The sequence below is a fragment of the Hippichthys cyanospilos genome, chromosome 10, assembly GCF_059441005.1.
Source record: "Hippichthys cyanospilos isolate Australia breed blue-spotted pipefish chromosome 10, RoL_Hcya_1.0, whole genome shotgun sequence".
Taxonomy (NCBI): domain Eukaryota; kingdom Metazoa; phylum Chordata; class Actinopteri; order Syngnathiformes; family Syngnathidae; genus Hippichthys; species Hippichthys cyanospilos.
Genome location: NC_142378.1, coordinates 1,066,017 through 1,091,628, shown reverse-complemented (window position 1 = coordinate 1,091,628; position 25,612 = coordinate 1,066,017). Strand labels below are relative to the sequence as shown.

Here is a 25,612-nt window from a genome sequence, read left to right as displayed (position 1 = left end):
CCCTAAGCATAATTTGTCAAAAGTTAGAGAAAAAGACTTCCATGTTTGAAACTTTGAAAAGACTTTGAAAAAGCGTCCCCCCCCCCCCCCCCCTCCCCCCCTTGGCCGTGGCCTCGACACCGCCGCTCCCTCGCCGCCCTCCGCGGAGCCGAGGAGATGCGAATGGCTCCTGACAGCCACATTATTCTTTAAAAGCCGCGGTCGCTTCTGGCCGCGACAGCTTGCTCAGCACCGGTGACGCGCACGGCGGCGGCGACGACGGCCCGCGGCGGAAAGTGCTGCGCGACGTCATTTGGAGTCCCCGATGAATGAACGCTGGAGTTACGGGCGGGGGCTTTTGACTGCGTGCAGGTGGGAGATGTTGTCGCTTGAAACGCGTGCTAGCAATGCTATATTTAAACTCCATGGACTTCCGTTTCTCCCTGAGTGCATTACATCCTTGTGACGTCGTCCGCATAGTTGAAATATCGGAACCATTGGAAAAACTAGATAGAAGGACCCCAGGAAAATGACAGGCTTCCTGTATCATTTTAGGCGTGGCTTATCCAGATTTTTTTCTGTGTCTAGCTCACCGGTGTCAAACTCCAGCGCTCGAGGGCCGGCATCCTGGATGTTTTTCGGTTTTGCCTCCCCGACACGCCTGGCTCAAATACTTAGCTTATTAGCAAGCTCTGCGGGAGCTTGAAAATGATCCTAATCATTTCAATCAGGCGTGTCAAACTCCAGTCCTCGGGGGCCGGTATCCTGCATGTTTTCCGGTTTTCTCACACACCTGATTCAAATGGTTAGCTTATTAGCAAGCTCTGCAGGAGCTTGAACATGATCCTGATCATTTGAATCTGGTGTGTCAAACTCCAGTCCTCGAGGGCCGGTATCTTGCAGGTTTTCCGGTTTTCTCACACACCTGATTCAAATGGTTAGCTTATTAGCAAGCTCTGCAGGAGCTTGAAAATGATCCTGATCATCTAGGCAAGTTTGTCGCTAAGTGAAAGCGGCTTCGGGAGCCGAATTTCAAGAGGCGCAACTCACACTGACACTTCTTGCTGCTGCAGCGGGCCGCCAGGCTGCCCGTGCTGCCCGACTGGCTGTGCTCCTCCATGCTGGCGTCGAAGGCCGGGTTGACCAGACCCGCCTCCTCCGACAGCAGGGCCACGGCGGCGGACGCGGGGCCGTCGCCGGGCAGCGTGGCGATGGTGAGTTCCGACGTGCTGTCGGTGCACTCGCCCTCTTGGGAGCGCCGCTTCCTGTCCGCCGAGAGCCCATAATGAGAGGCGCCTTTACACCTTGGTGGAAAAAAAACAAGGTGTCAGACAATGTCAAGTATGTTAGGCCCATTATGCGCGGGTGATATTTTCAAGAATCTTTTGTAACGAATAATGTGCGCGAGCAGTTTTGGCGGCAAGTAGAAGTAAAAGCCGATACGTTCATGAGCGAGACTGAAAAGGTCACAGTTGAAAAAAACAAAAAGCCTGAGCGGTGTTTTTGTTATTTATTTTCGCGATTCTGAACACAACCTCGCAAAATGCGTTTGTTATCATCAAGAAGTTTTGGAAAAAAAATAAATAAATCACACGCTTTAATTTGTTTCACAAATTGGTTGGACGTGTCCATGTCCTCGTCTGCAGTCGAATAGAAAGTCGGCCATTATGTTTGATTATCTAATTCAGTTCCAGTCTCATGAAGTCTGGAACAAAATCCGCCACAGATGCCGACGGGATGCGTGAAAATGTTTGGAAGACCCATGGCGAACATTTGGGCGGACGAGTTTATCATAATAGGCCGTAGAAAAATGTCTCTAGGACCGGCGTCCAAAATTGAATTGGAAGTCAGCCATTTTATTTCAAATTAGTCATTTCTCATTAAGTGGAAACTCCTAGAAAGTCAGAAAAAAACCGTTTCACTGATTAACACGCAATTCGGTGGACACGCCATACAAAGAAGTCAGCCATTTTAGTCTGAAGGAGATATTTTGGGAAAATGACAACTCAACCCCCTAGGTAAATGCACCCATCTGAGCCCCAATTGGAAGCACACTCCATGGATTTTCATTTTGTGACCAAAAAAAAGCAATAAAAACATTAACAGTTATTCAATTCCCTGCAGCAACATAAAAGCTTTTCGGCAACATTTAGCTCTTAAATCGAAGCCTTTTACCAACTACAAGACCCACAATGCATAGGAAGAACTTTGCATTATAGGAGTCAGGCTAAGCCACCCGATGAAGAAATTGATAGGCCTGCAAATGTAATAAAGGGTTTGCTAGCGCCCCTCCGTGTTTTTGGGGTCTCAACCCAAAATGTTCTATTGCACCCTGTTAGAGAGTTTCCATTGAAAGGATTAATGAAAAAACAGGTCAAATGCATGAAAAAACATCGGGTGTTCTATATGTAAAAAATGACATTATTTTCAATTTTTAATGGCAGTAAATGAACCCGACATGGGCTAAATTTGACACCAGTAAGGGTGTACCTTTCAGACTTCCGTTTGGAAGCATTTAGAAGGGTGGCATATTAAAGGTCAAAGTGTTTTGACAATTCTATGCAATATTTTAGTCTCCAAGTGTTTTTTGTATGCTTTTCATTTGACATCAAAAACATCAAAAAACCCGAGTTGGGGCAAAATTTCCCCCAGGGTTTAAAGATGTTAAAATTATGAAGCTACGGTTCACCCTTGCGCAGTATTTTGATCCTTTTCGGGTCATTATCTTCCAACTTTGACTTGGTGAAATTTCAGCTCCCCGATGCCTTCTTCCAACGCTTTCCCTTTGATGTAAAGATCAAAGCATTGCTCAAACACTGCACAGGAGTTAATAAATGTTTTATGGCCGTAGTAGCTCGGAAACCCCGAGAAATCGAAATCGCGTTCAACCAATGAAACTGCGGATGTCTTCTGGCCCGTTCGGAGCAATCAAGTCAAACACGCAAACACAAATTCACACGGTGTAAAAAGCCTTTCCGCGGGCAGGTAGCACAATCCCAGCGGAACACTTTTGCCCTCCGTCTAGGCTTCATCTGAAACAGAAAATAGCCCCCCCTAACCCCCCCCTCCGTCTCTGCGGAGCCATCAGCGTAAGACATTAACCGGGCCGTAACGAGCTGGATCCAACCCAGGCCCGAAGAAGAAAAATCCGTTCTCCGGGCCCAACCGCCGGCTCAAAACGAGATAAAGGGAAAGCCCGGCTGACCCGACAGAGTCCATATTTCACAGAGAAAAAAAATCGCTTCTACGTATCGCTAACGTCTTTTACTTTCGGTCACAGATCACAGCGGGACGGACGGAGCGTTACCCCCCCGCCCCCCAACTCCCCCGAGTCGCCATCGATCCCAATCGAGCCGCCCGCCGCACTCTTACGTAACGCCGCCGGGCCTGCCCGCCAGAGTTATTTCTGCTCGTTCAGTTAGTAAATTGAATGCCATCAAGCATGTCGCCACGGCAACACGGAAGTTAACCTGCTCAAGCGGTTGAATTGAGCAATATGTCAATCCGCTTCGGAGTCGGGGAGGGGGGAGGGGGGGGGGGGGCGAGGGCTTTCGAAGCAGCGGGGAAACGTCTTAAGTGCTTAATAGATGAACTCTTGAGAAAGAGTTGACGTCAAAGCCATTTGAATGAATCTTCATTATTCGCGTTATAGTTTTATAATGAATACATGCTTGCCCTTTGTTGTTTACTACCTTGAAATGGAAGTGTTTTGTTGTTTGCCCCGTTCTTAATTGCTTCTTTGACATCAACGCTATTTGATGGTGACTTGTGGGTAATTGAAAAGCACGGTGAAGCGCCGCATAATAGCAAAGAGTGCTTTTATTGGATTTTTTGTGTGTGTGTGAGTGGTCTCTCAAGCGGAGACTGGTGATGGAAAAGTGACTTTTTAGAGGGTTCCATACAAAAAGGCGGATTTACGGCGCCGGCGAACCAGTCAGAATGCAACGCAGCGCTTTTTCTAGTATTAACAGACAAAAAAAATTGACAAAAAAAAAAACACAATTCACAATTCCTTCTCCGTTTCGCAGTTTGAAAACTAATATATATATATATATATATATATATATATATATATATATATATATATATATATATATATATATATATATATATATATATATATATATACACACACATACATAATCTCACTTATATCTTACATAATCACACTTATGGCTTCAGTGATGCACATATACGCATTACTGGGTGTTGCATCACCTTAATTGTGTACAACACGGGCTATTTTCCGGGGCATTTAAACGTCAATAAACCCACAACGGCAATTAAAACTTAGCACTATACGTGATATTGTCAAAACTTCCTCCAGTTAATCAACAACGCTCCACCAGATTTTCAAATACAGCTATTAATTCGTCAAACTATAAAACACGACATTACGACATTAAATGATAAGTATATTTCCGAAAGTACTTTGTTTCTTCAGTCAAGTGCTTGGTTATTGGTTATTGGTCAAGTAATTGGTTATTAGGTAATAAGTACTAGAATAATAAATATTGACTACTTTAACAAACTACTTTAACAGACTACTCACAAAATGTAGTCTATCTATTGACTAAAATATGTGAGGATGAGTACATTGAATGAGTTAAGCATCAAAAAAAACCAACGTTTGACTGCAGAAAATAGCTTGATAAATTTAGCATCCTTTCAAGCTATACTCAGAAGGTACCTCAGAACGACAACTATTTTAAATGACGAAAGGAGAAAAGATACGCACGTAAAATGTTTTTCATGGGCAAAGAGACTATATTTAGCATTGTCACATCACAAGAAGCTCAGATTTACGGCGCAGAAAGTGCTGGTTTGACATGAAAATGCTTTTTGGAATAGCTTGTCTTAAAGGAATGAGGTATTTCAAGCTAACATTTGGATTTTTTTTTTTTTAAGGCCCGTCAACGACCCGCATGGCTGCGGATTGTCAGTCACTTCGAGAGCCGCGTAGATTCTCCCCTCCAAAAATCCAAAGCGGAGAAAGAACGCACGCACGAAAAAACAACAGGCCTCCCCCGGGCGGCTCCACGCTCGTTAGCGCTCATTCCCCGCGTCGCTCCTCGGATGCGGGAGGAGATAAGGCGAAAAAGTTATCCCCCGCCCCCAGCCCTCACCCCCTTCATCCCCGAGTGCTGTCATAATTACCCACAATGCTGTGGGGCGCGCATGGATGCGACAGTCATGTTCTTGCCATGGGAAATAAACACCCGGCTCACAAGTCATCAAAGCCCGTGAGACTCTCCAATCCTCTTTGGGGCGCCGATGGATTATCCGCGCTAACCCACATACGCTCGCTCTGCGCTCCCCGCCCGGCTGACGACCGACGCCGCCTCGCAAATTAACGCCACCGCCGCTGCCCAGATGACTGCGGGTCAAAAGTCGCCTTCTCCCATGCTGCGGGAAGGCTCTTCGAGTATGGCGGTTTTTCGCAACTGTTTTCGCTGGAAGGGTGAAAATATGTTCGGGGATAAACTCGAAACCGACAAATTGCCACAAGTGGAGATTTTTAGAATTGAAGTTTTGAGCAACTGGCGTATTTTTTCCAGTATAACTCAAATACAAGTGTAAGTCAAAAGCCCTTCAAAAGCCCCTCATTTTAACAGTTAAAAAAGAACTTAAAAAAGTACGGCGTACACGGACGACACAACAATGCTTGTGAAAGGATTTTCCAAATAAAAGCGTAGCAAGGCCGTTCAGGTTGTAAATTACTTGCTATTCAGTTTACTTTGAATCATTGGCTGTCTTTTTCACACCAGCCTATATGGAGCACTTGAGCACTGCTAGCCAGTGGCTAATTTATGCTAAACAGCGCCCGAGCCACCGGTAAAAAGTGGCAACGTCAGTGTCAGCGTAATTATTCTTTGTTGGCACCCTGAACTGGCGATCAAACGCGATTTCATAAAAACGTTCTGTCGTCTTTATCGGGAGTCGGGAGCAAGAATTCCAGTAGAAAGACTAGCCAGGTTGCGCTGCCTGGGAACAACTTCAAAATAAAAGTAAACCAGCGCATTCGTATCCAAAAACTAATGTATTTTGCGCACTATAAGGCGCACCGCATTATAAGGCGCACCCTCAATTAATGACTTATTTGAAAACTTTTTCAATCACAATATAGTAATACCCAAAGTAATAACAACAATAACTCTCAATAGCATCATGACTCAATGTCAATACGACCAACCTTCTTCAACTGTAAACACACAAAAGAAACAGGTAAAGCTTACTTTATCACTTCATTCCCCATCTACCAATCCCAATTTCAATATTGATCCATATATAAGGCGCACCTGATTATAAGGCGCACCGTCAGATTTTGAAAAAAATGAAGGTGCGCCTTATAGTGCGGAAAATACGGTACTTGTCAAACTAAGGTTTATTTTGAAGTGGGCTTTCTCACGCCAGCGTATTTTATTTGCAAGCATATTCGGAAGAAGCGTAATTCCGATCTTGGCTAACTTGACTGCGCCACATGGGGGGAAATATTGAAATTGTGTTTTGTAAACCCGGCCTAAGCCAACGTCGCTTGGCTTTCCACGTCCCTATTATCCATATCTGCATCAAAATGATGTATAATTCTCTGCCGGCTGAGGCAATTAGCAGCTACGAAACAAAGAGCGCGACGACAATGGGCGGGAGGGGGATAAGCGCGGCTGCGTGAGCTGCGAGCGTGACAAAACCTCACTCTCCAGTGTTTGTTGTCTTTCTCTTGTGTATTCGCTTCACATTGTGTTGTCACATGACATCACCTCAAAAAAAAAAAAGTCTTTTGTTTGCCACGCTTCGAAAACAAATCAACACAGGAATCCAATACGAACACCCCGCCGGTTATTCTATCTCGGACGCGTCGATGAGAAAGATCGAGGGACGTCGTTGCCAATGCGGGACTCTGACGGTCAATTTTCTGAAACTGTCGGGAATTACATCGGGGACACCTGACACGTAAAACGCTGAGTGAGGCGGGAAAAAAATCAAGGGAAAAAACATCTGCGGTGTCTCTGCCCGCAGCAAATTCTCACAGAAGAATGTGTGAAAAACAACGTGAAAGAATATGCATGGGAAAAGCTGCCAACAGGAGCTACAATGCAGATAGGAGACTGGCGCAGTCCTTGCATTTACACAACTTTTAAATTACATTTTCTATTCTGTGGCCAATACCACTCAATATGAAGTTGGTGGTTTTTTTTTTGCATGCTAGCGCAAAAACATTCATTATATCCTTTGGCAGCAACATTGATTATATTCAGCGCTAAATACTGCCTTTAAATTATTAAATTTAACACACCACACACACATATATATATATATATATATATATATATATATATATATATATATATATATATATATATATATATATATATATATATATGTATATATATATATATATATATATATATATATATATACATATATATATATATATATATATATATATATATTTTTTTTTTTTAATCAGGCTATATTTTTTGCTACCGTTTGTGGTTAGTTTTAAAAACATATTTAAATCAATTTTTTAAAATGGTATTTACATTGGGACATTCACTAAAATGTGAATATGCTATGATAGGAAATCTGAGGAATGGTAATTCCAAACATTTTGGGGTGTATGATAACATTCAAATGCAAAAAACAAAACAAAATAAAAGGTGGGCCAACCCTCAAAGATTTTCAAAAAACATTTTTTTAAACATTAAAAAAATTGTTGACTATAAAATGCTGAAAAACATATTACATATTACTTACATATCAAAATCTTACAACTACCGTACTATACAGTTTTAAATGACTTGTGAAATTACTGATTTAAAAAAAAAAAAACTTTTACAACCCAGGCTAAACTTAGCTCCTCCCCCTTTGTCAAGATGTATGATTTCAACATCCTTCTTTGACACCACTTACTAATTTCATTATAAGATTGGCTTCAGTGCCATTTTGTAGCCCCTCCCGCCCTCAAGAAATGAAAAAATGCTAAAGCTAGCCTGGACGTCTGCTAGCTGCATTGTGTTTGTTTACAGAGTGTCCAGCTCTACTTTTTGTCCCTTAACAATGGAAAAAAAGTCAAAAACCATGACTTTAGCTCATCGTGACTTACACTCTACACGGTTACGCACCGGATGCGTGAATTTGTGGGATCGGGCGCCGTAGTGAGCGGAGGCGCATAACCGCGCAGTAATCCCGTTAATGACGAATTAGAGAGGTGTTAATCAAAGGACGGCGCCTTGATTGGATCCGTCCGATGCCCACGTACATCCCATCTGCTGCACCGACAGCGGGAGCAGGCGTTCGGGGGGGAAATTCCGCGCACGGATTAGACCAGCAACATTCAGGTGAGGTCCTGCACAATCTGACGATTCAACGCACATTTTTCAACTGAAAAGTGTGGTTAGTCCCCACATGGGTCGGTTATTATTTTTCTTATTTTTTTAATTGACCGTTTAATGTGTAGATTGCCCTGTTTGAATATTTTTCAAAACTACGTTTTAGGCATCTTTCTTTCTTTTTTTTTTGTTCATCTAAATTTCGAAGTCATTTTCACATTTATAACACAACAATTTCTGAAATTCCGAAATTGTAGATTTATAGATTTAACATAAATATAAAAAAGCATGGAACAAAATGATCTTTTTTTCTCTCAATTCAAGAATGATCCAAGAATCAAGAGTTTTATTGTCATATGGATAGTATTATTATACAACACAATGAAATTCTTATTGTGTTCACTTCCGAGCAGTAGACTACATTCCACGGGCAGATAAATAAACAGCAATAAAAAAAAGCAATGAATAGGAATCAAACTAAAAATAAATAAATAAATAAAACCACCAAAAAGAATACTACACAAACATTTATAAAATATGTTTTTCTCTGGTTTTCATTAAAAAAAAAAAGTGCAAATTCATCTGCAAAAAAAACCCAGAAATGTTATTAAAAACAAAGAAAATGACACATTTTTTAGACTTCAATTTTAGATTTTTTTTCTTATGGGCTTGAATTTTGGTCATAGCATTTGTAACATAAAGATGTGTTAGCTTGCTCGTTGGCATGACCATATCTACGAGTCCACATAAACATAAAAGACTTGAAAACAACACCGTCAACAAACTGCGCCGAAAGTATTTCTTTGATATAACAAGTATGACTCCTTCCTTATAAAACGTATCGTTTTTGGAAGGTTGCTAACGTAGCTTTACCAACAGTAGCTAAAAATTGAAGACACGCAGCAGTAGGCAGGGAATTTTGAAGGGACCGTTGTTAGTTTTCCTTTGAAACCTGCTCGGCGGATTTGGCTGGCCGGCTCAACTGAGTCATGGCTTTCCTGCCCAATCGATACGTCAAATCATGAGTGGAGCCCGCCTCCCGATCGTACCGGAAAGGCGCTTTTATATTGTGACGGTGTCTCCTTACAGTAGTGGAAGTTCCCGCTAATCCCGTTGAGGGGACCACACCCCGGACTGGTTTTCACACCATCTCAGGAGAACATCTGCTGGGAATTCCAGCTCGCTATGTTGAGACGCTACACTGGAAAACTAAACCAAAAACCAACCTTAGCTTCCTAGCTAATAACCCTTCCCATGTACACACATAAACAATTTTATATGTGGATATAAGTGACAAAAAAAACCATAAATCCTACCAGCATTGTCCACCAGTGGAAGTAAAACTAAATATAAAAGAAATCCTAACATTCCATCATCACAGAAGCATTAAAAAAAATGGAATCCATGCCATGTACACACATATACATATTTCTAAATGTATAAAAGTAAAATAAGAAAAAACAAGTACAACTATACATTATACCATCAAAAAAACTTTCCGCTGTCCACCAGTGGAAGTAAATCAAAATATGAAAGAAATCCTAACGATCCATCATCACAGAAGTATAAAAAAATGGAATTCGTCCCATGTCCACACATATACATATTTCTATATGTAAAATAAGAAAAAAACAAGCAAAACTATACATTATACCATCAAAAAAACTCGCCTACCGTCAGAAGTAAAACAAAATATATATATAAGAACTTAGAATATCCCATCCTCATAGAAGTTAAAAAAAGAACTTACACACCTATACAAGATAGCGGCGAAACCCGAGTCAGTTCCACTTCCACCGCGGCTAATTTCCCTTACTTGAACGCTTGTAATCCTCTCAACGCAAAAAGACCCATCACAGACCTCCATCTCCACCCCACGTGCCCGAGTGACCCCCCCCGAGGCAGCGTCCCGGTTTGCCGCCCTTCCGCGTGCCGGCCCGGTCCAAGCCCGACCCCGGAGCCCCGGAGCCCCGGAGCCCCGGAGCCCCGGCGCTCGCCGCGTTCGCGTGAGGGATTAACGCCGCCCGCCGCTGTCACTTACACCCCGCTGCAGACCGGCCAAAAAGAAGCCGCGGGAAAATGCTCCCAGCGGCCGTAAAGGGCCGGCATTTGCAGGCGGGGGGGGGGGGGGGGGGGGGGGGGGGGGGGGGGGTCGAGAGATTTAGCCTTCTTAAGCCATCTGGCCGACGAAAAGCACTTGAATGATTCAAGGGCAGATTTTAAAGCGGGATGTGTTACGGGGGAAATAAATAGAGTGAAAGGTTCATTGACGACTATTATATAAGCGCCGGCCAACAGAATGGGACCGCTTTGTGGAATTCCGTTTTTTTTCGGACTTTTCTGTCCGTCGTACTCAGAGAAACAATGTGAGGAAAAGCCGAGGTCGAAATCACCCATTTTGAGAAAAACGCGAAACAAATTTTGTGGCGTAATATTCAGTTTTTATGATGAACTTTGTACAAAATTGTGTGTAAAACAAACTGACGTTGCTTCCTGTTTTTTTCTCGCGCTTCACTATATTTAGATCAGGCGTGTCCAAACTGTGGCACAGGGGCTGTTTGCGGCTCTTCTTGCATTCATAAGCGGTCCACGCTATATTCTAAAACGGAAATTTGAAAATAATAAGTTGGTTTTGTATGCTTCCAGATTTCCTAAATACGCTAAGATGCGCTTTAACTATATACAACTAAACTTCCCATTTATGGCTCCCCCTTGTGGTGGGAGGTTAATCCCGCAAATCTGGATGTACTCCCTTTATGACATCTCCTCCATTTTTTGTTTTGCTTTTTTGTTTAGGTTTCACATTCCCTTAGCCCTCCGTGCGTCTAAATCGAAAGAGACAGGGGCCCGGACAAAAAGTCCAATTAGTTAAGAGATTGAGTCATGAGTTGCTCTGACCCCATGACTAGGAAGTTGTGCTGTAAAATGAGTGACTCTTCCAGTTGGGATCCAGCTAGCGCGTGCCTTCCGGGTTGCTAATCCCGTTAGGGTGCGTCCAAGCAGAAGTGTGATCAAACGCCCCGCAGATGCGGCCCCAAGGCTCCGGCGTTGTCGGGCTAATGGTAACGTTTAACAAGTTGAGCTCTCGAGGAGAAAACACACTTTGGATTTTTTTTTTCAATGCAACTACTGGGCTTTAGGTGGCGCTGGTGCGTCCTAAAAACCATGCACCGTTGTCACACACACCAAGTGGTCAATCCATCTGATGTTGGGCAGCAATGTGGGCAGGTGTGTTTATCGAACGTATGGATTTGAAAGCGATAACGCAACAAAAAAATTGGTGATTTCTTTGTTTTTTTACGACACGGGTGATTGTTATGCCACACGGCATCAAGAGTGATTGTGTCCACTTTGCATGTCATCGTTATTCTTAAGATTTGTGTAATGCTTTGTGTGTAATGCTTCATATACAGGTATATGATTGTTATGCCACATATAAGATGTATTGTTTTCCAGACGTAGCTTTGAGTGATTTGTTTACTACACAGACATGTGATTATTATGCCACACACACAAAAGAAAGTGATTGTTAGGCCGCGTACAGAAATGTCGAATTGTTATGCCACATACGCAAGTTATGCTTCATAGATAGGTGTGTAATTGTTATGACACGTGAGTATATTTTTTCCTATTGAGTGATTTGCATGTGATTGTTATGCCACACACAAGTGTGTGAGTGTGATGCTACATACAGAAGTGTGTAATTGTTATGCTTCATACACAGGTATGTGACGTGTGAGCATGTCATTTTTTTCATCCAGTTGTAGCTCTGAGAGTGATTTGTTATGCCTCACAAACACAAAAGTGTGATTGTTGCGCAGCATGCAAAAATGTATGATTGTTATGCCACATACAGAAATGCATGTTATTCGTCATGCGCAGGTATGTGATTGGTTATGACGTACAGAAATGCGTCATTGGTATTCCACTTACAAAGATGTGTGATTTTGTGTATGATTGTTTTATTTTAGAATGTTGTTGTGATTTTTAAACACTTTGGAAGTGTTTTTTACGACACAGGTTTATCTATTTATTTGTTTATTTTTTTAGTATCTTCTATTATTTTATTATTTTTGTTGTTCTTTTTTTATTTTTATATTTTTTAAGTATTATTTATATCCAAAAATACACAGGTATGCGATAGTAATTGTGTTTGCTGAGTGGGTGCGGGATTGTTATGCCACCCGTTACTTTGAAAGGGATGAATTCCCACAGGCTTGTGAAGCCAGGTGTAGCTTTAAACACGACTTTGATAATATGAGCGATTGTTATGCCACATATTGCCTTTCTTCTTTTTTCAAGTACTGTTCTATTTAGAACGGATTATTCTCTTGCTTTCCGCCAATGAAATTCGGATCTTATTATGGAGCAGAGCCTTGCGGGATCCGGCCGCAGCTCCTTTTGTTTATTTTCGGCCTCGCTCCCCGTATGAAGAAAATGATGTCTGATAAAATGATTTCTTCCATGCGGAAATTCCAATAACCCCAGGTAGTCTTAACCTGTCGAGCTCTCCGCGGTCCACAGCGTCATATATTACGTTCATATCAGTCAAAGCTAGACACGCACCCGCGAGAATAAAAGCTAAAAGACGAAGACGCCGATGGATCAAACCTACTTGCGTCGGCTTGGAAAAACCAAGAAAAATGGAGCGCGGCCACTATCTCCAGCCAAGCGGAAAAACACCACGTCCGCATTTGTCCGTCCCGTCATAATCGAGCGATGGCGGCCGTCACGGGGGGCGGACGCTTCCCCCCGTCGACGATGACTATATGCCCCGAAGCTCGCCGCGCTCCGAGTGACCCACATACAATAAGCGGGCACCATTAGGAGTCGAGCGGGCGTATGCGCGGGCAGATGGAGGGTAAAAAAGCACAGGAAGTGACCTTATAGCCTCTTGTCTAATCTCATCTGACGCCACTCTGAGTGCAAAGTCCACTTCTTCTGAACCCATCCATCTACAGGCGGGGTACACTCTCCATCCCGCCGCGCTAACGTTCTCCCTTACGGACAATTTCGAGTCTTTGATGAACCGTACATGCGCGAGAAACAAACATAAAACATAAAAAAGTCTACAGAGAGACGCTCGAGTCGATATTCTATTGACTGCAGCAGCGGAGGGGCTAAGAATGATAACAGCGTGTTGCCTTCTTCTGAAGTCATTGGTCAATTCGCCCGTACGTTGACGACCGCTTCAATAAATGACTTCCATTCAAAAGGCCTCGGCGGGGGAATTTGCTTGCGTTTGGCAAAACAACCGGACGCTCGGTGAAAGATTTGCTGGAGACGAAAAAGAGCACAATGCACTCATAACGCATCCTTTTTGTGTGTGTATATATGTATTAGGGGTGTGCACCTCTCCACTAAAGACGATTTGATATGGTGTGAGAAACAAGTCAAGGATGGATCCATTTGAAAGTGGAATGATTGGATTCCAGCTGGTACGGCGCAGTATAAGTGGGTATGATGCCATGTTTTGTTTTTTTTGTAGTCATTTCACAGGACAAACATCTGTAGGAACTTGTCAGCACTGTAAATGTGACATTTCCTTTCCTTTCAAGACTTATCACACCAAAATGACGCTTTGATGACGGTTTGTTTATCTTCTTTGTGCATCATAACCCAATGCATCTCATAACCCGGTGCACCTTATAGCGCCATTTCCCCAAAATATACCTGTTCATTGACACTGCACCTTATATAACCCTGCGCAGCTTATAGTCCCAGAAATACGGAATTTTAAATGGAATAGAATTGGTTTCACTTCACAACTGAACCTCCTTGAATCAATAGCACCCAATGTATGGAAAATTGCACCGATATATATATATATATATATATATATATATATATATATATATATATATATATATATATATATATATATATATATATATATATATATATATATATATATATATAGTTTTCAAACTGCGAAACGGAGAGGGAATTGTGAATTGTGTTGATGAAATTGATGAGCGAAGCTGCGCTATTTGATCAAGGCTGGCTCTGTGGCAGTTTTAGGGGTTGTCACTGCCAAAGGCTGCAGCATCCAAACAGTCCTGGAGAGCGCAAGGCGCTACCTGCAGACTCAAGCGAATCTACGGCATACGTCCCGCTGCTACTGTGCGGATGGGATGTTTGAGGGTGAACCTTGTTTCCACGATGATGGTCAAGTGGAATGAGAAGAATGGGCAGGAGGAGGTGGGTGGGGGGTGGGTTGTTGACGCTACGGTTTGACGGCGCGAGGGTTTGGTACTCACAGCTCGGAATACAGGATGTGCAGGTTGCCCAAATTGTCAGTGTAGTTGGCCGGGCTGAGCCAGGGCAGAACCAGCAGCAGCAGAGCCTTCATGGTGGCCTCCGTCCCCTCCTCGCTCCGCTGGCTCCTCGCCGCACTCTTCCGACTCCCTCTTCGTCTTCCTTACTACTCCCCGCCCCCCCGCGCAGCCACCCTCCAGCGCCCCCTCTCCCCGTCTTCCTCTTCCACCTTCACTTCTTCACGCCAGACCCCTACCCCGACTCGCCCCCGCCGCCACCCCGCCTCCCTTATCTCGCCAGAATGAATCCTTTCCGTCCCGCGGAGCCGGACGGGTCGCTCCTCTGCCTCAGGCGGGCCAGAGGACGTCAGAGGAAGAAGAAGATGAAGAAGAAGATGAAGAAGAAGAAGGTCCCGCTGTGGTACAGGAGGAAAAAGACAAAGTGCAGGAAGAAGAAGAAGGAGCAAGGTGGCACATTTGGACTACAATCGGAGATGTGCAGCCCCCCCTTTAATCTGCTCTGGGCAGCGGCCAGTTGTAAGAGGATTTGTGCTCGTATGCGTGTGTGTTTGTCTCCATCCTCGTGTGTATGTGTTAGAGACAAGAGCGCAGGCTGTGACTTATACTGCAGCAGAAACCAATGAGGAGGAGGGAGGGTGCTGCTGGTGAGATGGAGCGGACCAAAATGAGGCAGGAGAGGGAGACGGGGGGGCTACCTGCTACAATCGCTACCATTGGTTCTTGCCTCACACACGTACGCTCGCGCTGAGTGCCGCGCACATACGTGTACAACCTCTGCATTGGCCCCCGAGGGGGAGGGGGGGGATGAGGAAATCATCCCCCTCCCCAATCGTTTTCATCGATGGACTGCTTGCTGTGCAGCAGATTGGTGTGACGGCTGGAATGAACCTGCCTAATGTATATGGGAGATGCGCGAAAAAGTCCAGAGCAGCAACACTCTACAGCGAATAGTATAGGATTTCCCTATATATATATATATATATATATATATATATATATATATATATATATATATATATATATATATATATATATATATATATATATATATATATATATATATATACGTTAGTTGGGGGGGTGCGGATGACCCCGGGGGAAAGGCTTCATTTTTGGCTCGTGAAGTTCAAAGAGTTGCCCCTTATTAACTGTTTTAATGCCATGGACGAAAATTCTCATCTTTTAAAATAGTACTAACATTAAAAAATAATCAAATCCTTGTCAAACCCGTTTTTATGGAGGGTAGCTGGCACCCTTGACCAATGCTCAGCCAATATAGGCCAAAAGGGCACTGTAGTGATAACTGTGACCATTGGATGGCAGTGTTGGCACGCATACCACATAGCTATTACCTACATGCAATTCAAAGTAAAGAATGGAAGTCAATCTTTCATATGATAGCACCCATGTTTACATGGAAATCGCACATAATCTTCTGTTGGCCTTGATAGATGAGCGAAAATGCTAAATATCCTGGCCCTCTAGAGGTTTTCTTTTCCGCACTAAAAGAGTTAAAACCGTAGCATTTCCATCACAGATCTACTGTAGGGAACAGACGAGCTCCAGCTAACAACACCATTACGAATTAAGCTACATTCACTGGAAAATATGGAACATATCAATGCAGTGAAAACATACAGTGAAAGATTTCTGGTGCTAAAACTGTCCAATAAAAGTCATTTTAATGGCTAAAGCTAAAACAATTGATTTTGTCAGCTAGCACGCCGAGCTGAAATATCACACAGGCTCAACCTCACGCTGCTTTCGGCAGCCCGTAAATAAACGAGGCCGCGTGGACGTGCTTTGCTTACAGGCTGAGTGTGTCGCTGCGGAGTACATTATATTTTCCTGTCCTATTTGAATAGTCCGCAGGGTACGCGGCGAAATGGAAATTACGACGGGACGCAGTTTGAGTGCGGAAAGCGTGGTGGCCCCTCGAGGAGGCGTTTAATAGGTTTCGACATTAACGCTGCCAAACGCTCACGTCTCGATTTTCCCGGTTAATTTCCCACCCACGGCCGACGATTATTACCTCGGTGTAATGATCACCCTGCCGTCTTCCTATATTACGATCACTTTTGACTAAAAATATGGAAATTGAAGCTATTCTATCTACATAATGTATGCGGTGAATAATTACGGTAGGGAACATACTATAATAAAAAAGTACTTCCTGTTTAATTTCGAACATGGGCACATAAGAGTTTTTTTGTGCGTGATATCATAGTAGATATGTCTACCAAATTTCATGATTATCGTTAAAACTGGTGCTGGGGCTAATATTTTCCTAGCTTTTCAGTTGGAATTTTTTTTTTTTTTAAGTGTTCTTGGTCCCTGGATCAATTTTTAAGAGTCTCGTCTAAGAATCAAAGGCGGTTTACTGGACTTGTCTGTGTGGACTCTGGATTTCTATTTTAATATAAACAGTATATATTTTTTTGGTTTATAAAATGACATTTGTCGCAGCGTCATAGTCACAACAATTCCTCGATAAATTAATTCAAATTTAATTTTCCACCCAATACTGCATAAATTGTAAAATAAATGAAACAGAAAATTAGCTTAGATTTGCGATTTGTTTCACTGTACTACAAATGTTTTGTCCATGTCTCAATTTCATTTTGGGTTTTAGCTTTAAACGCATCAAAAGCTATACTGTATATCCGTTCTTTAAGAGTACAGACATTCAATATGTATTCCTTATGTAATCCATTATTTGGATACTTAAGTATTCAAGTCATCAAATACTTTAGGTACTGAAGTGATCGATATGGATTACTTTAATGCGTACAGTAATTACTTTAGCACTTTAATCCCTAGCGTAACCGATTACTTTAGTTCTTAAGCATAGAATCGACTACTTAAGGTACTTAAGTATTTTTATTTAATATTTGATTACTTCAGCACATAAATCACTTAGCACAAGCCCTTTTTACATACTCCTTTAGCCAAACACTTGACGGAAACAGAAAAAAGACATTCAATAAAAAAGCAAGTAGATTTCATGTCTGGACTCTAAAAAAAAAAAAAAAAAACGTCGAAAATATGTCTTTGGCATTGAATGAGTTAAGTGTCATAGTGCTGTGTGCTTTCGATCCGAGGAAAACCTGTCATCGACTCGCAGCTACATGAGACTGAATTCCAAACAAGTTCCGACACGATCGGCCGTCGAAGCCTCAGGTGAGAACCAACACCCCGGATAAAAACCGTACCCGTTTTGCATTCGGCCGTGCCTTGAATAACTATTCATCAACACTCCGATACCAAGCAGGATTCAACAAGCGTGAAAGCAGCAATACGAGCAGATGGCGCGGCGCGGCGGTCTCAGCCATGACAACACTTGAACCGCTGCCAGATTGCTCCCTGATAGTGCCGTCAACCCCTCCCACTGTGGGAAGTGTGGTGGGGGGGTGTCATACGCAGGAATGGTTTATAATTGCTTCCTATTCCAAGTCGCTGTGAAAATGTGGCGTTCCTCCCCCAAGAGGCAACGCAAGGTGCAAAACATTACACACGTGCTGTACTGCGACAGTACCAACCAACTTAGCTTATTACGGTTAAGTAGAAATTAGATCTCACCATATGGATCTAAGTACACGGAATCCATGCATACACTAAAGCGATAGGGAATGAGATGGTAATTAGCAACAGCTAGCAGTAGCCAACTGCGCCGCGGTGTCAATTAGATACGTGTTACAGAAGCCCTTTGGTCGTGAAAAATCAGGAAATCTAGAAAGGCTTGAAAGTTAGGCTAGCATCAAAGGTTAAATATGGTTTGCAAAAAAGAAAATCAACATTGTTATCATTTAGCTGTATCAGTAACCACAAGCTAGTTAGCCACCGCCAGCCGGCAGCTGATTTCTTTGCTCATTTGTCAAAGGTAGAGCTTTTGAGTAGCTAATTGTGTTTTAGTGTAGATTAGCTACAGCGCACAGCATGGTGGAAGAAAACCATCCTTCAAATGTTGCATAAAAGCCTTTCGGTTATCCCGCAATCATGCGTGAAATATCAGAAAATCTCAGTCTATCAGATGACCTAGCATCGGTTAAATGACTGCGTTTACTATGAGGGAATGACAATTTGATAGGAAGAAAATCAAGCGTTCGCGGTAAACAACTAACATTCGATGGTAAGCACTGGCTAGCTAAGCGCCAACAGGCTAACGCTTGTCAAAGTTGGACCATTTTAGCATCTTGTAAAAACAGCAGTTTCTCACTGTTTCCAAATCTTGAGCCTCTTTTGACCGAAAGCCAAACACAAAAGGAGTCGTGTTCTTCAAAACGTAAACGTCGAATGAGACTGTGGCTTTTTCTGCTCGTGCGTGATAAACTTGCTGAGATGCGCTCATCATCTCAGGGGCCTTCGGGCTAGCCGAGCGCTAATGAGCGTTAATGAAAACACGGCCCGACCGAAAGGAAACCAAAACACGGTGCTCTTAATGTTGGATAAACACGGGGGCTGTGTTAGTTTGGATGAAAGCTTTCCCTTTTGGGCACAGAAGCCGGAGTTTGACAATTTGGAATAAGTGCTTAGTTAAACAGGGTAAATATGAAAAACATGAGTACAGCGATAAGGCGGCACGGCGTCGGGGGAGGCTTTGTGTTAAATTACAGTAACGTCGTCCTTACCTGATTTTGATGTGGTCCTCCATGTCACCGCGGGCCAGGATTTCGGCGCAGTGATCCTTGAAAGGGCAAACCACGGTCAGCTTGTCCAACAGCTTGTGCACCAGCAAGCTCGGCTTCCTGCAGTTCTGCAACATGAGGGGTGCACGGCACACTGGACAGAAGTCGCTCTCCAGCAGGAAATTCGTGAGGCACTCCTGACAGTAGGTGTGCCCGCAAGGTGTGTCCAGCGGCTGGATGAGCGGCTGCAGACAGATGTGGCACATCAGGTCATTGTCCACCTCTTCTTTGTAGAGGTACTCGTGGTTCTCCCCGAGCTGGTGGCTGTGGCCGCATGAGGCACACAAGTCCGGTTGCGGGGACTGAGGACCTGAATCCGACGAGGAAACGGGGGGCGGCGGAGAGTCCTCCGTCGTCGCGGAAGGTTCGGGCCGCCCGCTGAAAATGTTTTGGACAGTTTTTAAAGAGTCACACTTTGCTGGTTTTCTATTTCAGGGGAATAGCACTCACTAGTTGCGTTTCTCCAGATCCGTCTTGTTCTTAGGTCTCAGAATTAAAGACATTTTTTACTCAGTCTTGCTTATCTCTGTCTTGGAAAAGGCTTACTTGAGATTTTTCATCAAGACGGGTCCATTAATACGACTACGAATACTTGCTGTGATCCGTGATAATTTGTCGAAGATATTTCCAAATCGTAGCAGAAGTTTGCGTTTGATAGAAACGTAACGAAAATAGAAACCGGTCATTTTGTGTCCTGTTTTATTGCGGGGAGATTGCTTTTTAATTTGATGGTCCGTCTTGTATCTAGGCCCGATAAGTCTTGGTCTAGTCTCCATACTTTAATTTTGCTAGTGTCTTGCTCTTGGTTGGTGTGGTCTTGACTGCAACCTTAGCTCTCATGAAACTTGTGTTTGGAATTTCCTACCTGTTGTCCGTAGTGTCCTCCAGGTCACCGGGTCCCTGGACTTGAGCCGCAGGGTGAGTCATAGTCAGGTTATCCAGCAGTCTCTGCATCAGCAGCCTGGGTTCTTTGCCGTTGTGTAGCACGAGAGGCTCGCGGCACACTGGGCAAAGGTTGCCCTCCGATAGGCAGACGTCAAGGCACACCTGACAGTAGGTGTGTCCGCATGGCATGTCCGACAGTTGCTCAAGTGGCTGCAGACACTTGTGGCAGACGGGGTCGCTGAGAGGCGGCGCAGAGGCCTCCGCCATTGCGAGGTGACGTTGCAGTTCGGGCTAGATCCAATCAGGTGGACATGAGCAGGACACATGGGAGGATAATTTAGCTAGAAAAAGAGGAGAAACTCAAGTTAAGAAAAACAGATAAATCAATTGTCCACAGTGAGAAGGAACCAAAGACTCAGAAAAGTGGTCTAGTATAAATACGGTGCCAGTCGGCATCGAAGAAGTGCGTCTTGATCCAATGGTAATTGGACTATGAATCCATTCAGTTCCAAACCAAAAACATGTACCAGTACTACGATGATAGTCTGGCTAGATCGGTCAAGTGTGTGAAGATACCTTCTGAAATCAAATGCACACCCAGCTAGCCAACCGAGACCAAATTGAGGACATGTGTCTCGGCCCAACTCCAAGTAAACTAGGCTAGGGTGAAGTTCCATTGAAACAGACCAAAACCATGAATCCTGGCTGCTGTGAAACATTGCAGGAACTTTATCAGCTATTTATCTGCTGGTAGTTTGAGATCCCCTTTTTCCATTGACACCAAAAAAACATTCCGGGTCTGGAAGGTTCCCCCTTGCACTACCAGGAACCATCCAAGGACCTAGTCACGACTAGGGTCTTTGGGAACTTTGGGTGAGGTATTTTGGGAACTTGAGCTCAGCCACTACTATGCAACCCACTTGCTGGACAGGAGAGGTAGTGCAGTCACCCCCACCCGGAACTCTGTCCATGGGTATAACGCAAAGTCACCGTCCATGGATAAGGAACTTGGGATTTGGAAACCCTGCGATCAGGAACTCTGAATTCCTGGACTTGCGAAAAGGGCTACAGTCTGTCTGGTTAGATTAATTGAGTCTTAGTCCACTTGCAATAGAAATATGATATTTTTCAGATCCAAATGAAAACGACCAAAAACATAGACCAGTGCCTCTCTGAGAGTCTAGCAGGTTCGGTCAAGTGTGAAATCATCAGGACGCGGGAAGGGACCAAAACAAGCAGATTTGGGTGCAAGATTTGTACACGGACCAAAGACTAATCTAATACTAATCTCATACAGAGGTCTGTTGTGTCAAGTGGGAAGATGAGCATCCGAATTCCGATGGTGCGATCAAGCGGAAACTTGCAAATCCTCATTCACGTGATTCGGTGTAACTTAATATCCGAGCGGCATAAACTCATCCGTAATGACGGATAATAATGGTTTCAAATCCAGAAACCTGTTCTTGCTCCGCATTGATAATCAACTGAGCAACATGTATGCGGCCCACATGCCAGTTCTGTCTGCTGTGTTGCTTCAGGGCTTTACGTCATCCAGAAAGCGGGCCGCGAGCAGATGGGCTCAGTCGGACAAACGTCACCTTGGCAATAGACATCTCGGCGAGGATCAAACCGCGGGATGCCACTTGCTTTCAGGACCCCATCGTTCGGTCTTGGCTGCGGCATGGCATTGTCAACGCTACGCACACAACGCTCTCCGGACCGAAGGAAGGAAATGTAATAAGATCCTCCTCGAAACCGTCAAATTACAGCGTGATCTGATGATACATGAAACGCTAAATGGGATTTTCCATGTTTGAATTCGATTGCTGCCAAATGTGCAAACGGGACGGCGTCCAGATTGAACCTAAAAAGCTTTACGCCTGCGAGATATTTTTAGTTCAATCGTCGCTGTGGAATGGAGAGGCCCATAAATACGCGATAACAAATGTTGACAAACAAATAAGTAAATAAATAGAATTCTTATTTTAAATATATGTTTTCAAAGAAAAAAAAATGGAAAAAATTCCGTTCAAAACGACAAAATGTTTTATGAGGATCATTAATGAAAACGCCATAATGGAATGCTTTAATAAAATTGGTCAAAAAGTTTGAACATTTCTTTTCATTAGAATAATTATTTTTGTATACCTTTAGCTAGCATAGCTTTAGGTATGGATACTTTTTTAGAATTCAATCATATTTGTGCAACAGCATAAGTGGAAAAATAAGACAAAATATATGGAAGTCAAAATAAATATGGACATGTAAAAAAGTTTCAATTTATGAAACTTTTATAATATATTATAATAATAAAATTATAATATATAATTATATTATTATTATTATTATAATTATTATAATATAATTATAATAATAAAAACAAATTTTAAAGTATTATTTTCATTGCAAATGTTATTGAAAATGCTAAGAATGTTATTATTAAAAAAATAGAAAACCATTTCTAATAATAACATAATAATAATAATGATAACATTAACTGATAATAATATTGGAGTTATTTTACATCCAAGCAAATTAAATCATTCACCTCTACTAGTTCCTCACTGTACTCTGATAATCGGAGTTAGGGAAGGCGACTACTGATACCAAGTATTGATATTGGGACAATACGTGACCTTATTTCAACGCATTGGTACTCGCAACGGCTCTTGGAGTTGTTTTACGAAGAAATTACACAAAAGAATAGAACATTGAAATTTTAAGAAAAATGCCAAGTTTCAATAAGTAGCTCATTCTCTAAAATTATCGGTCATTTGTTTTTTGGGGTGGAGGAGCGGTTTCTGTGTTAAAAGTACTGTAAAAGTATGATATTGGTATTATTGACAACTTGAGTTGAATGCTCATGCTGTTATCAGTTTGAAAAAATAGCGTCTGGAACGGTGACTGCATAACAGTACTCGAGCCACATTTATCAAGAGGAAAACACAATCAAAGTTTTTTTTTTTTTTTCCCCATGCACACAAATGCACGTAGAGACACGCACAGTGCACACACACATGCCTTGACAGGGCACACACCCTCGCGTGGCGGCAACACCGGCAAAGTCCGATAAGGCGCTTGTTCAACTCGCAGCCAAACGCCGACGTTTAATCAATAACCGACCCTGCGCTCTCATACGCAAAACACTCCAAGACTGCAAAGTAATCACTCCTTGCTTTGTTATTTGTGATAACAAAATGTGGGAAAGGCTCTTGGCACGCCAGGCTCATGTTTCAGTTTGCTTAAGTGCGTATATGTTCCGACTTTGATGTTTCTTTGCCTTCTTCTGTTGTTGTGCGATTTGCCTTTTCGCTAACGAGTAAAATACCGATAACAATATATACAAAATAATCCCGAGAATAATTTGAAACGCAGGATAAAAGGTACAATTTTCCATCATTCCGGAGAGGTCGCCCGTATTTATGGTCCGTGGCGCTTTTCCAGAGTGATGCGAAATGATGCGCGGATGTACGTAAATAATGAAAGCAGAGCTTTTAACGGTTAGCAAAAATGATGCTAACAAAGTGGAGCGAGCGGCTAGCGTCAAAGATCTTTAAATATACAAATAACAGAATGGATGACGTATAAAAGATTACATCGGAACTGCGTTTTTCTGCTGACTGGCAGCGCGTTTGACAGATGAGCAAGCAGCTCCGCTTGGACACGAAACTAAACATTTACTCGGAGCAACAAATTAACATCAGGCATGCCAAAACGCAATCAAGTCACTTTTTGTTCAGGCATGTCTCTGAATCAGAGTAAATTCCAGCCAGGTCGTTTATTTGTCTTTTTGTACTTCTTTCACGTTCGCTTTGTTGGAACTTATGTCAAAAGAACAAAAAAGCTATGTAGCTAGCTAATAAGCAAACAAAAGGAATTGAAAGATAGATGGTTGGACGATTTTATTCCAGTAGATAAACAGCTAGCTATCTTGATGGAGACATTAAAAAACTAGCTGCAGTAAACTTACATATTTTCACATCTCAAGAACACGTTAGCTAGGTAGCTAAAACTCCCTATACAGTTTACACAATCCAAACACTTGCTACACTGAATGAAAGTAACTTTTACTGTTGCTATAAATCTTTGTCATCCAATGGGAAAAAAAGAATGGGAGCCATGGGAACTAGATTTTTGTTTTCTTCACCTACCTACCTACCTCGGTAGCTAGCTCTCTAGCTATCAATCTAGTCTATTTTCTGCCTAGCTTCCTAAATACCTAGCTATCTAGCTAGTCTACTTTCTGCCTAGCCACCTAGCTAGCTAGCTACCTATCTCGTCTACTTTCTGCCATCAAACTGCCAGGTGATAACAGAAAGCGCCTTATTCCAAAACTAGACTTTTCCCCGGCACAAAAAGGAAAGTGCACTTGTTTTTTATTCACAAAATAGAACCCTAAAATAAGGGAGTACAAAGCAAGGACAGTTTGTCTATTGAAGTACAGAATGTAAATGTAAGAAACACAAGAGCAACTGTTCTTCAACCTTTAAACAGACCAGAAAAATCACGACACCAAATTGCAAACAAAAGCAAAATCAGAACCAGTCTACTTTCTGTCACCAAACTGCCAGGTAATACACGAAAGCCCCTTTCTTTTCCCTGCAAAAAATTGAAAGAGCACTACTTTTATATGCACATGCACAGAATAGAACCCTAAAATAAAGGATTACAAAGGAAGGACAGCCTGTGTATTGAAGTGTGAGACGCACGAGAGCAATCGCAGATATGAAGCCCTCCAACAACTTTCTTCAACATTTACGTGTACCGGCGAAATCACAACGCCAAACTGCACTCCAACCCAATCTAAACACACTAAAACTAAACCATTACCAGCAACCTTTTACGACTCAAATCACCTCCATTCAAATCCAATGACTGAGTTTGTTATTGCTGGGAAGGGGAGGAAAAAGTCTACTTACACGACTTCATGAGCAGTTCACCTGGACAGGTAGAATGTTGTAACACTAAACCGTAGAAGAAAGGGGCTGCCGCGGAAACTGGGAAGGAAGAACTTTGTCCCCGTCTTCCCGCGTCGGTCAGGAAACTTTACCCCAAAAGTGCTGCCCTTTGGGGGGATTCTCCCATCCGCAGCGGCTCACCTACGACAGGCCGAGGTGAGTATGAAGCAGGAAGTGGCGGCGCAGACAGGGGTGGGGCCAGAGATATTAGTAACAACAGACAAACCGGACCAACCTGATCGCGCAGCCGGGGACTGACCAATGAGAAGACTGAAAAAAAAAGGTGAGCGATTTGGCTAAAAAGAGAACATTTGAGAACATTCTAAATACTTTGAGGAATCTTGAACAGTGGAAAAAAAAGAAAGTTGGAATATTAGAACCAAAACATTGTATTTTTTTGTTTAAAAAAATCTTGGTTTCCATGAAAAAAAGAGTGATATATATATATATATATATATATATATATATATATATATATATATATATATATATATATA

General features: G+C 42.7%; 1 protein-coding gene and 1 long non-coding RNA gene across 4 annotated transcripts in view; one reads left to right on the top strand and one right to left on the bottom strand.

Moving 5' to 3' along the window:
- lnx1 (ligand of numb-protein X 1) overlaps positions 1 to 25,274 on the bottom strand; it is a 36,092-nt gene extending 10,818 nt beyond the window's left edge. The window contains exons 1-5 of one of the 3 annotated variants that reach the window (XM_088425085.1): positions 25,077 to 25,273; positions 20,320 to 20,498; positions 20,138 to 20,220; positions 19,216 to 19,650; positions 1,030 to 1,283 (exon numbers count right to left, since the gene is read on the bottom strand). In XM_088425085.1, coding sequence (XP_088281211.1) covers positions 1,030 to 1,283; positions 19,216 to 19,650; positions 20,138 to 20,220; positions 20,320 to 20,424 — 877 coding nt within the window. In that variant the 5' untranslated portion in view covers positions 20,425 to 20,498; positions 25,077 to 25,273. Of the gene's footprint in view, positions 1 to 1,029; positions 1,284 to 19,215; positions 19,651 to 20,137; positions 20,499 to 25,076 lie in introns of all 3 variants that reach the window. The other 2 variants (XM_088425082.1, XM_088425083.1) reach the window with 2 other exon arrangements.
- On the top strand, positions 98 to 5,055 carry LOC148416479 (uncharacterized). Its single transcript, XR_015866929.1, has 3 exons — positions 98 to 351; positions 1,053 to 1,193; positions 4,888 to 5,055. It is a non-coding gene; the product is annotated as an uncharacterized LOC148416479 (long non-coding RNA).
- Positions 25,275 to 25,612: the final 338 nt, after the last annotated feature.